The sequence below is a fragment of the Microcebus murinus genome, chromosome 27 (assembly GCF_040939455.1).
Source record: "Microcebus murinus isolate Inina chromosome 27, M.murinus_Inina_mat1.0, whole genome shotgun sequence".
NCBI lineage: Eukaryota > Metazoa > Chordata > Mammalia > Primates > Cheirogaleidae > Microcebus > Microcebus murinus.
The window spans coordinates 3,938,555-3,951,166 of NC_134130.1; the positions used below are offsets into that span (position 1 = coordinate 3,938,555).

The 12,612-nt window shown below is 59.2% G+C and overlaps 1 protein-coding gene across 5 annotated transcripts; it reads left to right on the plus strand.

The window, feature by feature from the left end:
• Nucleotides 1-216: 216 nt before the first annotated feature.
• Nucleotides 217-12,133, plus strand: SLC25A23 (solute carrier family 25 member 23). 5 transcript variants are annotated; one of them, XM_012761692.3, is made up of 10 exons: nucleotides 220-559; nucleotides 1,520-1,646; nucleotides 2,198-2,285; nucleotides 2,697-2,808; nucleotides 3,873-4,031; nucleotides 4,117-4,269; nucleotides 4,506-4,613; nucleotides 5,953-6,120; nucleotides 9,340-9,490; nucleotides 10,477-12,133. In XM_012761692.3, exons 1-10 carry the CDS (start codon nucleotides 404-406, stop codon nucleotides 10,788-10,790), a joined length of 1,536 nt encoding a protein of 511 aa, XP_012617146.2. In that variant the 5' UTR covers nucleotides 220-403; the 3' UTR covers nucleotides 10,791-12,133. The 5 variants fall into 5 exon arrangements, with proteins under 5 accessions (XP_012617147.2, XP_012617150.2, XP_012617146.2 ...); XM_012761694.3 differs by having other exon boundaries at nucleotides 222-559; nucleotides 10,415-10,726; XM_012761693.3 differs by lacking the exon at nucleotides 5,953-6,120 and having other exon boundaries at nucleotides 217-559.
• The last annotated feature ends 479 nt before the right edge of the window (nucleotides 12,134-12,612 follow it).

Genomic DNA, 12,612 nt, shown 5'->3' on the forward strand with positions numbered 1-12,612 from the left:
CCTTGGAGAACGGGTAAAGGGGAAACTGAGGCACGCAGAGGCAAGACCCTGAAACTAGACCTGAGACGACTGAGCGCCCTAGCCCCTCTTCCCAAGAGGAGCCCCGATGCACCCCGGCTGTGCAATGCCAGAGCATCCCAGACGTCCCTCCCCACGCCCCCAGCTCCGCCTTCCGCCCCCTCCCCCCAGTGCGGGGCGGGGGAGGAGACGCAAGTTCTGGCGCGGGCGGCGACGGCTAGCAGTCGCCACCCCCTGCGAGCGCCAGAGCCGGACCAGCCGCACGGAGGCTGCTGAGCCGGTGACCGCGGAGCTGGCCCTGCGGGGCCCCGGGGGGGAGGGGGAGCCGCAAAGCCCCCGCTGAGGCCGCCGTGGCCGGGCCTCCCCTCCCCCCCGGGCCGGCGCCATGCGGGGGGGCCCGGGAGACGCGGAGCGGCGACAGCGCTGGGGTCGCCTCTTCGAGGAGCTGGACAGTAACAAGGATGGCCGCGTGGACGTGCACGAGTTGCGCCGGGGACTGGCCAGGCTGGGCGGGGGCGACCCAGACCGCGGTGCCCAACAGGTACCCCCGCCGGGACCCCCCACCTAGAGCCCACGCCCGGCAACCCGAGCCCCTGAGTGGGCCGGCCGGAGCCGCTGGGGACTACCTGTGGCTGGACTCCAGGACCTGTGTCCGGGTTTCCTTCCCCTGACCCACGCGCGTCGGGCCTAAGCGGACGGCTCCAGGCAGGGCCACGAGGCCCCGGGCCTGCAGTCCGGCCCCGGGCCAACACCGAACCTGGGGGTGGGGGCCGTCTGCCTGGGAACAGAGCGGGTGCCTCCTGCCCGGGACACACCCTCCTCCGGACTCCGCGCGGCCCGAGGCGTGCCCTGCTCCCACCTCCGGGAGACACACCCTCCGCCCTCCCCAGGGCACCCCCTGCCCTGCAGCCCGCCGCCCCGGGCCCTGTGTTTACATTCTCCCGCCGGCTCTGCCGGGCTTGGCTCCTTGCCCTGGGCTGCCCCAAGCCGGGGACCCAACCCAGTCTGAGACCACCCTCAGCTAGGGGAAAGGCACCTGTCCAGGAAGGACCTTCCTCCCCTCCCCCTACCTTGCAGGTGTTCCCCGCACCTGTAGCCTCAGATGCCCCTAAAGCATCTCCACCTCCTCCAGTGCGGCCGCCCACTTCCCAGATGGGAACACCAAGGCCGACATACTGCTCAGCTTGGATCTCTCCTGGCCCGCAGAGCTCAGGGCTGTCTCCCAGGGGAGCTCCTGAGACCACCATGTGGACATAGGTTGTTTCTTTAAAGAGCCAGCCGGGAGGACAGGCTTCAGAGACCAGCACCCAAGGTTACCACTTCCTGGCTCTGTGACCTTGAATGTGTTACTTGACCTCGCAGAGCCTCAGATGGCTCCTGGGGAAAACTGCTCAACTGATAAGCCACCTTCCATACCTGTGGTGGCCTTGGGCATCTTGCAGGGAAGTGAACCGACTGAGGGAAGGGGGGTGACATCCTCTGTCCCCTTCCCCACCGCCAGGGCGCCTCTCCTGAGGGTGGCGCTGACCCAGATGGCGGGCTGGACCTGGAAGAGTTTTCCCGTTATCTGCAGGAGCGAGAACAGCGCCTGCTGCTCATGTTTCACAGTCTTGACCGGAACCAGGACGGTAAGGCAGGCTGTCCCGCCAAGGTGGGGGGGGTGGGGCTGGGGCTGGGGGGCCTGGGAGCCGTCAGTGGGGTTAGAACTGGCAGGCTGGGAGGAAGGGGGAGGGCCACTTCTCCCTGGTGACTCACAGGCTATTTCGGGAGCGCTCCTCACCCCCAGCTAGGTGGTTCGAGGCCCAGCCAACCCAGCCCACTTCCATCTCCCTTCCCTGGGCAGAACCCCTCACTTCTTTTGGAGACTGCCCCCCGTAGCATCTTCTGGGTTTCAAATATTGCCTCTCAAGCCCCTGTGACACAGAGACCCCTGTAGTTACCGCTGGATTCATTCATTCGTGGATCAGAGGACCCCCCCCCAATATTGCCCAGTGCCACCTCTCTGATGCCAGTGGGTCAGGGATGCTCCCCCAAAACCCTGCCACAAACCTTGCCCTGGGTTTCTGGATCTCCTGGTCTTGCTGGACCATCTCCATTCCAAGCTGTCCTGATCCCTGGTCCTGGGGTTCCCCAGAGTCCCCACATACCCCCCGTCCCCCTCCTCGGGCCCTCTCTCCAGGTCATATCGACGTCTCTGAGATCCAGCAGAGTTTCCAAGCTCTGGGCATTTCCATCTCGCTGGAGCAGGCAGAGAAAATTCTGCACAGGTGAGTCGTTAGGGGTCTGGAATCCCAGGTATCTCAGGACCCTGGGACCCCTCGGCCACCTTGAACTTCTGGGCCTTAGCCCCAACCCCAAGGAGGGTAGAGCTGAGAGGTTGGGGCTTTGGAGTCAAACAGACCTGAGGCCCACTTGCCTCCTTTCTCCCAGCCTCAGTTTCCCCCTCTGTAAAACGAGGACAGTAACACCACCTCCCCGAGATGTCCCCAGGACAGGGTTAGTATGAGGACAGCCCGCGGAACGTGATTAGACCAGCACTAGACACGTGGCAAGCTCCCAGTGTGTGGAAGCTCGCTCTCCCCCCAAAACTGCAATCCCAGCAGAACCTCCCCCCAGCGCCCCCAGCCCCAGGCACTGAGCCTGTCCCCGCTCCCGTTCTCCCTGTCCCCCACCCCCAGCATGGACCGCGACGGCACAATGACCATCGACTGGCAGGAATGGCGCGACCACTTCCTGTTGCACTCGCTGGAGAACGTGGAGGATGTGGTCTATTTCTGGAAGCATTCCACGGTGAGGTGGGGGCGGCGGCTTTCCCCACCGGGAGACTGTGCCCCTCCCCAGGGGTGAGGGGCCTTTGTTCCTTTCTCCCAAGGCTTAGAAAGGCTGGGCCAGAATTCTCTAGAAGGAGAAGGCACTGGCAGCAGCTGGGAGATGAGACCCTCCCTTCCTCCACTTGGGGTGCAGGGGTCCCGTTCGGTTCGTCTCTGCTATCCCATTGGAGCCCAGCCCTTCAGACTTCCTTTGGGGCCTCCAGGGTTGGCTTGTGGGGGCTGGAGACACAGAGAAGAAAGAGCTCCCCAGATGGGCCACCGGGCCGCCCACCCTCCACCCACACGGCTCCCCTTCTGCCAGGTTCTCTTTGCCTGAATAAAGGGTTCTTGTGCTGAACAGAAAAGTCGGGAGGCCACTGTCTCTGGAGGATCCAGTGGGATCCACTGGGAAGGGGTTGCTCTAGATCCCCACTTCCTGGGTGGGAATCCACAAGTGACGCATCCGGTGCGATCTCATGGCATCTGTGGGAGGGTATGTGGCCCTGGGGAGAATCTTCTGGAATCTTTATATGGGAGGCCCTTGACTGGGAGCCTTCAATGGGGTCTGATTAGCTCTGGAGAGATCTTCATGTGGCAGGGTTCTTCGGTGGGATTTGGTGGGTCCTTCGGTGGGATTTGGTGGGTCCTTCGGTGGGATTTGGTGGGTCCTTCGGTGGGATTTGGTGGGTCCTTTGGTGGGATTTGGTGGGTCCTTTGGTGGGATTTGGTGGGTCCTTCGGTGGGATTTGGTGCGTCCTTCGGTGGGATTTGGTGGGTCCTTCGGTGCGATTTGGTGGGTCCTTTGCTGAGATGTGGGACAGGTCTCCAAGAGGGATGTGAGGGCCTTACAGGGAGACCGCCAGGCTGGATGGTTTGGTGGCATCTGGAGGTTCCAAGAGGCATCTCCTGGGCTCTCCACGCGAGCGTCATTGGCAGCCTCTCTGGGGTGTCCTGGCATGGGCAGAGGAGACTCCCTCACTCAGGACCAAGCCACCTGTCCTTGTCTCTGCCATGGCCTGACATCCCCGGCCCCTGTGCCCTCAGGTCCTGGACATTGGGGAAAGCCTGACTGTGCCGGACGAGTTCTCAAAGAAGGAGAAGCTGACGGGCATGTGGTGGAGGCAGCTGGTGGCGGGTGCGGTGGCGGGCGCCGTGTCGCGGACGGGCACGGCCCCTCTGGACCGCCTCAAGGTCTTCATGCAGGTGAGGGGCCCTGGAGAAGCCCACCCACCCCCGCAGGCCCGGGACCCCGGAGGGGACCTCAGAGCCGCCTTATCTCCCCATTCAGGTCCACGCCTCCAAGGCCAACCGGCTGAACATCCTGGGGGGCCTCCGGAGCATGGTCCACGAGGGGGGCGTCCGCTCCCTGTGGCGCGGCAACGGCATCAACGTGCTCAAGATCGCGCCGGAGTCGGCTATCAAGTTCATGGCCTATGAGCAGGTGCAAGCAGGGGCAGGGAGGGGTGTGCTTGGCGCGGGGTGGCCTGGGCTAGACGTGAAGACTTTATGGGATTGGCTTGGGGCAGGGGACGAATGGATGCAGGCCCCGGCAGTGGGCATCAGCCTCTCCGCGTGAGGCCCCCAGCAGGTCGGGTCCACGGAAGTCAGGAGAACACTGGAGTGCAAGGAAGGCTCAATCCCCGCCACCCTCCCCATCCCTGTGTCTCCCACCCTCAGATCAAGCGGGCTATCCTGGGGCACCAGGAGACACTGCATGTGCAGGAACGCTTTGTAGCTGGTTCCCTGGCCGGTGCCACGGCCCAAACCATCATTTACCCCATGGAGGTAAGAAGGAGGGACCCCGGAGGAGGGCCCATTGCCGGGTAGGGAGCCCTCTGTACCCACTTCACACCGCATTGCATGACACGCACTGGGATGGTACCTCTGCCTCGCTCTAGTTCAAACTGCAGCTCATTAGAGCAGTGCTGTGTCGTGCGTCGCCTGTCTGGTTATTTGGGATATATTTTCTGGGGACAGCAGTGTTGGTTTATCACTGTTGGGATGGTCATCATGGGAGCCAGCTGTTTACAAATATGCCTCTTCTAAGGATAGGAAGCTTGTTCCCAGGGGCAGCATTTCTAGGTGTCTAGCTGTTTTCAGAGAAATTATATCAGGTTTCAGGTTGTGCAGTGTATCGTTAAAATTCTGAAGGTGACAGAAAACTTAAATCACATGAATGAAGTCTACAGATGAGCAATTCAGGCTTGGAGTGGTAGCTTCAGAGTGTTGGGGACCCAGTTCCTTCTGTTTATCTTGTTGTTCCACCACCTCACGGACCAACATGGCTGCTGGTGCTCCGCCCAACATATCCCATATTCCAGCCAAGAAGGAAGAAGCGACAGAGGAGGAGAAACACCTCCACACCTCTAAGGATACTCTCTGAACCTCACATATATCTCCTTCTCCTCCTTCTGTTTTACTGGCTAGGACTTAGTGACATAGCCACATACCTAAGGAATCGGGGGGAAACAGAGTCTTCATTTTGTAGTGGCTGTGTGTTTGCCGAAAGTTACAGTTTCTGTTGCTAAGAAAGAAGGGGACAAGCCGGGCGCGGTGGCTCACGCCTGTAATCCTAGCTCTCTGGGAGGCCGAGGCGGGCGGATTGCTCGAGGTCAGGAGTTCGAAACCAGCCTGAGCAAGAGCGAGACCCCGTCTCTATTATAAATACAAAGAAATTAATTGGCCAACTGATATATATAGAAAAAATTAGCCGGGCATGGTGGCGCATGCCTGTAATCCCAGCTACTTGGGGAGGCTGAGGCAGGAGGATCGCTTGAGCCCAGGAGTTTGAGGTTGCTGTGAGCTAGGCTGACGCCATGGCTCTCACTCTAGCCTGGGCAACAAAGCGAGACTCTGTCTCAAAAAAAAAAAAAAAGAAAGAAAGAAAGAAGGGGACAAAAACAGTGGGACATAGTGTTGGCTGCCACGTGGCACTCTGGTGGGTGTTACCGTTTCTAGCCGTAGAGATTCGGGGTTAGCAGAAGATCGTAGGTGCGTGTTTTTTGCTGATTCAGTTATCATTCTCAAGGCATGGAGGAGTAGCTATTTCTAGGTGGCTTCGTTCCTGGGGGGCAGTGGTTTGGGGGCGGGGCAGCTTTTCCAGGGATAACCGGGAACTCCCCAGGTGCTGAAGACGCGGCTGACCCTGCGCCGGACGGGCCAGTACAAGGGGCTGCTGGACTGCGCCAGGCGCATTCTGGAGCACGAGGGGCCCCGCGCCTTCTACCGTGGCTACCTGCCCAACGTGCTGGGCATCATCCCCTACGCGGGCATCGACCTGGCCGTCTACGAGGTCTGTGGCAGCCCCCTCCCTCCTCCCCGTCCGGGATGTGCTCTCGGGACACCCCTTCCCCTGGGGCTGGTCCGGCTGACGTCCCGCAGCCAGGGATGGAATGACAGCACCTTGGGCTTGGGACCCCCCCCCCCCCCGGGGAGCCCCTCCAGGCTCTGGACTCCCCGCCTCCCTCCCGCGGCCAGAACCTTTGCTTTGCGGTTCAGCCTTCCTGGGTCCCCCCAAAAGCCAGGGAGCCCTCTAGCTCACAGGACTGCCAGAGCAGGAAAAGACGGTCTCAAAGACGTGCGCCTTCCCCACAGCCCATGTCCGACTCAGCCTCTGTCTCCAAGCCTGTGTCGCCTTCAGGGCCGCCCGTTTGAGCGGCCCTCACCCCATGACTAGCGTCTCGGGGACTTTGATGGACAAAGGCAGGAGCAGGGAGCTTTTGCCGTTCTTATTCCGGGGAGTCTTCATCTGTTGCCTTTCCCTTCTCCTGGTGGGACTGCCAGGTTCCGCCTGCCCTCCCAAGTCACAGCGGCCCCAGATGTCCCCAGGGTTCCCCCCAGAATCTTTGTACCCGAGGCAGGGTCAGCTCCAGGGACATGCAATCTATGAAGTCGCTCAGAAAGGCCCCGTGTCTGGTTTTGTTTCTTTGTTTTGAGACAGGGTCTTGCTCTGTCACTGAGGCTGGAATACAGCGTCATCATCACAGCTCACTGCAGCCTCAAACTCCCTGGGCTTAAGAGATCCTCCTGCCTCAGCCTCCCGAGTAGCTGGGAGTACAGGCATGCGCCACCACGCTTGGCTAATTTTTTTCTATTTTTTATAGAGACAGGGTCTCACTATGCTGCTCAGGCTGGTCTTGAACTCCTGGCCTCCAGCAATCCTCCCGCCTCAGCCTCCCAAAGAGCTAGGGTTACAGGCGTGAGCCACCGAGCACAGCCTCCATTTAGTTTCATGCTCTACTGCTGCCATCTTGAAATTCTTAATAATTTTCCAACAAGGGATCCTCCATTTCTACTTTGCGCTGGATCCCACCAATTACGTAGCCGGCCCTGATCTCAAATACTCGGTAGCATCCATCCATCCTGGTCCTCCCCGGCACCCCGCATCTAGACGGCTGAGTGAGACAAGGATGTCACTCACCCATTTGTTCCTCCACCTTTTGGTTCACTCATGTGCTTGGCGAGAGCACAGCAAGGTCTGGAAGCAGCAGTGAACTGTGACCTTTTAGAAGAGTAGAAGTCTCAAGTGGCTGGAGAGAACTGATTAGGGCAGAAGGCGTAGTCAGAAGATCGTGCACGGGTTCAACAATGAGGGTATAGGTTTATCCTAAGTGCAATAGGAAGCCATTAATGGCCATGAGCAGAAAAAGGACACAACCTTATTTAATACGTTCTTCAGCCAAAAAAAAAAAAAAAAAAAAAAAGGGAGTTTGGAAGTCTTAAGAAGTTTTAGAACCCTGAGCCCACTTAGACTTTCAAAATCTGTGTTAGCCTCTTAAAGGCTCTGAGAAGTCCTGCAGTAAATTGACTTAACTCTTTTTCTTTTAGCTCAGTGTTGGCCATAGTTATCTAGTCTTCAGAACCTCTTTTCAACAGACAGCTCTTAATAAGCCATGAAACATCTGTCTGGCAAATGCTGCTCCAAATGCAAAAGAAGGCTACTAAAATTACAAAGGCAACTTGTAAACACTTACCTTTTTCACCCAGGCTATGCCCGGGCCAGGCATTACTAATCCATCACGGCACTGAATTCCTCTCAACACACTTCCACTTCCAGGCAGCCGTTACCAATGGATTAGAATTGATGTAGGAAATGGCCAGGCGCGGTCATGGCGACATGGCTCACGCCTGTCATCCTGGCACTCTGGGAGGCTGCGGCAGGAGGATGTCTTGAGGTTTATAAAGGCGTGACTCTGTTGTCACCTGGCTGCCTTAATACGTGTGCACCTCTGTCTCTGTGTCCAGTCCTATTGGGCTAGGGGGCCCACCCTCCTCACCTTCGCTAACTGTATCTGCAGAGATTATTATTTCCATAGATGGTCACATTTTAAGGTGCCGGGGCTCGGGACACCCACATCTCTTTTGCAGGGAGACACAATTGCACCCATAACTGTGGGTTATGAAGCAAGTTATCACTGCGGGCAAATGGAGTTCAGTTTCGCTGGGGACCTCTGGGAGGCAGCACAGGCCGTGCCCTGCCAGAGAGGTGAGGGAGCCGGGGTGTGCGTACCCCGCGCCAGGCATTCGAAGGTTGCTCCTGGAGAATTCTCCCTTTCTTCCTGCCTGCTCCTAAGTGGGCAGAGCAGCCCGGCCCGGCCCGGACAAAGTCCTTAGGCCGAGCTGGAAGCCGGCAGGTCTGAAGTGAGGGGGTGAGGGGCGAGGGTGGGGCGCCCCACCTTGGGCAGCGTTATCTGTCTCCCACGACTGCTGTAACAAATGACCGTGAACTTAGTGGCTTAAAACGACACGAGGTATCATCTCACGGCTCTAGACATCAGAAGTCCAAGATGCACTTCCGGGGCTTTATAGAATCAAGGTGTTGGCAGGGCTGGGTTCCCCCTTGGAGGTTCTAGAGCAGAGTCTGTTCCCTGGGCTTGAAAACCCTTCCAGAGGCCGCCTGTGTTCCGTGGCACGGGTCCCTTCCTGCGTCCTCAAAGCCAGCAGCGTGGAATCGTCCCGTCCCTCCCTCCCTCGCCCTCTCTCCTCTGCCTCCGTCTTCACATCCACCATCTACTCTTCTCTTCTAAAGGCTCGAGATGGCCTCGGGCCACCAAGACCATCCAGGATAATCTGCCCCATCTCAAGGTCCCTAACTGAATCCCATCTGCAGGGTCCTTTGTGCCACGTCAGGTAGCATGTGCTCGGGCTCAGGGCTCTAGGGCCTCATTATTCCCACGGCCCAGGGATCATTGAGCAGGGGGGTCTAGGAAAAGAGCTGGCACAGCCCCCGGGAGGCACTGAGTGCCTCTTGGCTGGTACCCGCCGTCATGGGGTGCAGAGCTGGCCGGCAAGGTCCTGCTGTTAGTCTAACCCTCTTCCCTCCTGCTGCAGTGGCCGCCTGGCCCAGCCCTGGGGAGACAGGAGTGGGAAGGAAGAGGGGAATTTTGGCCTTATCTAGCCCCCCACCTCCTGCCAAGCCTCCGCTGTGGGTGGCCCCCGCCCCACCCCCAGCTGTCCACGCCAGGGTCCGGGTATCCCCCAAACCACGCCACTACTCCCTTCTCCACTCCAGACCCTGAAGAACTGGTGGCTCCAGCAGTACAGCCACGACTCGGCAGACCCAGGCATCCTCGTGCTCCTGGCCTGCGGCACCATCTCAAGCACCTGCGGCCAGATAGCCAGTTACCCCCTGGCCCTGGTCCGGACCCGCATGCAGGCCCAAGGTGAGGCCTGGGCGGGAGGATGGGACGAGTCCAGCCTCACCACGTGGGCCGGCCCTGGGCTGGGACCCTCCAGCATTTAGATGGCCCGTCCGGGTCCCAGTGACCTACTGGTGACATCCGAACGGGTGTCCTTGACCCTTAGGTCGCTGTGGATTAACCAGGGCGAGCTCCCTGGCAGCCTTAGCCGGGAGGCCACTGTTGGCCAAGGCCTGGCGTTTCCAGGCTGGTAACTCGAGCTCGGACTCGCAAGCGTAGGGAGAGTCGGGGATCTGGGGACTGTCACTGTCATTTGCATTTTTCTTCTATGGATGGGTCTTCTCCCCAACACACAGCCCCACCCCCACCCCCAAGCCTCCCACCACCTGCGAGTCTGTTTTGAGAATTTCCTCGGGAATTTTAGCGTTTTGTGATTTTTCTCCCTGGGGATGTGTCAGGGCAGGAGACAGACGAGGGCCCGCCGTCCTAGAGCTCCCGGGCCAGAGAGCCGGAACGGCGCTAAATAAATCATTCCACGATTAAGTATTGATGGCGGGTTCACCGAAGGGGTGCAGGACTTAGGCTGGGGTGACAAACAGGGCTCCTCTGAAGAGCTGGCTTTGGAATAGAGGGTGGAGGGTGCATAGGAGCTGGCTGGGGACAGGGGGGCGTGGAGCTCCAGAGAGGGGACATGTCTAGCCCGTCTCCCACCAAACACACACACATATCTGCTCTGTTTCTAATCATCCTCAAACTTGGGGTGAAAGGGTGAGCTGCCAGTGCCAAGGCCAGTAGAAGTCCTGACTCAAAGCAGTAGGTCCCACTGTGAGTCTAACCTGCTTCCCTCCTGCTGCAGTGGCCACCTGGCCCAGCCCTGGGAGGGGAGGTGGTCACAGGGTGAAGTGGGAGGGGAACTTTGGCCTTACCTGGCCCCCTGCCCCCTCCCAGCCTCCATCGAGGGCGGCCCCCAGGTGTCCATGCTGAGTCTGCTCCGTCACATCCTGTCCCAGGAGGGCGTGCGGGGCCTCTACCGGGGCATTGCCCCCAACTTCATGAAGGTTATTCCAGCCGTGAGCATCTCCTATGTTGTCTACGAGAACATGAAGCAGGCCTTGGGGGTCACGTCCAGGTGAGGGACATGGAGCCCGGCCCCCTGCCCTGCGACCCCTCACCCAGGTCACGACGTCCCCACACCTCGCTGATGACCCAACCACGGAGCCCCGCACTTCAGCCACTGGATCCCGACACTCCAACTCTAGATCCCAGGTACCCCCCGTCCTGCCACCTCACCTGTGGATCCCGCACTTTGGCAGCCGGAGTCTGACGCCCGGGCCACCAGACCCCAGAGCATCCACGCCCCAGCCCTCAACCCCTCCCTGCCCCCAGACCACCGGACCCCGCACCCCCAAGGTGGATCGCACCGTGTGCTTGACCTCCGCATCTTAACCACTGGATCCCACTTAACTCAGCAAATGGATCCCGACACCCCAACCACAGGAGCACATGTCACCCCGCCTGTACCCCAGCTCCCTCGGGCACCCGACCCGGCGTCCTGGCGCAGCTCTGGATCCCAGGTCCCCCAACCCCAGATCCGCACGCCTCGAGCGCTGGCTCCTGGGTCCCTGCACCTCAAGCCCCACACCCTCGGCCCCCAGCCACAGGATCCCAGATGCCCAGGCACCAACTCACTGGATTCTGGCTCCTAAAACCTATGCAGGAGCCCAACAGCACAGCAGTCTGCAGCCACTGGACTCCAGATTCTAGAACCCAAATCCTTCTGCCCCGTATGGCTGGGTACTGAGACCTCACGCACAGAAGGGTCCGGCCCTCGGTTCCTGGTTTCCCGTCTGCATGTTCCAGGCGCTGGGTTCCGAGTGCTCAGGCTCTGTAATCTAGACCCCAGTAGACCAATCGCAGCCTCCCGGGTCCCACACGGCCGCGTCCCAGACCCACGCCAGAGCCTGGTGGCTCCGCCATGAGACCACATGGTCTGCGGACCCGCAGGGAAGCCCCGATCCCACCTGCCCCACAGCTCCGGGAAACCTAGAGGATTTGTCCCAAGTCCTGGTATGGGACATCGCCAGGCAGCAGGGGAAGGGGGCCTGTCCCCCGACCCGTGTGGGTCCTGGGCCCTACCGCACCTCCTGGTCCTGGGGGGGTGGGGTCCCTTCCCTGGAACCTCTTCCATTCCCTCCCCAGCCCACCCCCTTCCCACCTCACAGGCCCTAACCCCCAGGGCCCCGGGGTCCTTTGGAGGAGCCAGTCGCTCATGCTTGGGGGCCTCAGAAGTCGGAAGCCAGAAGCAAATTTGCATAGCCCACCCTTCCCTAAATCCAAGCATCCAAATTATGCAAAAGCAAACAAACAAAAAAAAAGCCAAATTCCAAAACTCATTCCGGGTCTATTTTTGTAGCAGAGAGAGGAGTGAAGCCTCCCTCCCCCTCCAACCCAAGCCCCAGCCCCCCACCCCCACGTTCTGCACTTTATAGCTGGAGTCTGAGCTTAGGATAATCGGGGGACCCCATGGACAGACATAGAGAGACGGCCTGGGGTGTTGGGGGGCTGGAGGACCCCCCCACGGCTTCCACCTCCACCGTGCCCCGCCTCCCTGCCTGTGTGTGTTATTTCAAAGGAAAATAACAAAAGGAATAAATTTTCTAAGCTCTTTTACTGTGGTTTTTCCTGAAAAGGGATGGGTGGATGTGGGACCCCCTAAACCTGCCCCCGGGGAAGGGACATGGGGCGGCTTCCCATCGCACAGTTCTAAGAGCCAGGAAATGACCCTCCTTCAGCCTCAGTTTCCACATGTAACAGAAACGGGGGGGGGGGAGTCTATATGACTCCTTCTAGTTTTATTCTGTATTTTTTTTCTAATTACATGAGGGTATTGGTTTCCTAGGGCTGCCGTTACGAATTACCACAAACTGGATGACCCAAAACAACAGGAATTTTTATTAACCTTTTTAAAATCAAATACAAGATGTGAAATTAACCATTTTACCCATTTTTTAAAGTTTACTATTTTTCTTTTTCTCTTTAGAGACAGGGGGTGGGGGGGGGTCTCACTGTGTTGCTCGGGCTGGTCTCGAACTCCTGGCCTCAAATGATCCTCCCACCTCAGCCTCCCAAAGTGCTGGGATCACAGG

Coding starts and splice junctions, on each gene's coding strand:
- SLC25A23 (XM_012761692.3), top strand. CDS start 404: ATGCGGGGGGGCCCGGGAGACGCGGAGCGGCGACAGCGCTGGGGTCGC. Junction 2,809..3,872: donor ATTTCTGGAAGCATTCCACG/GTGAGGTGGGGG, acceptor CTGTGCCCTCAG/GTCCTGGACATTGGGGAAAG. Junction 4,614..5,952: donor CCATCATTTACCCCATGGAG/GTAAGAAGGAGG, acceptor GGAACTCCCCAG/GTGCTGAAGACGCGGCTGAC.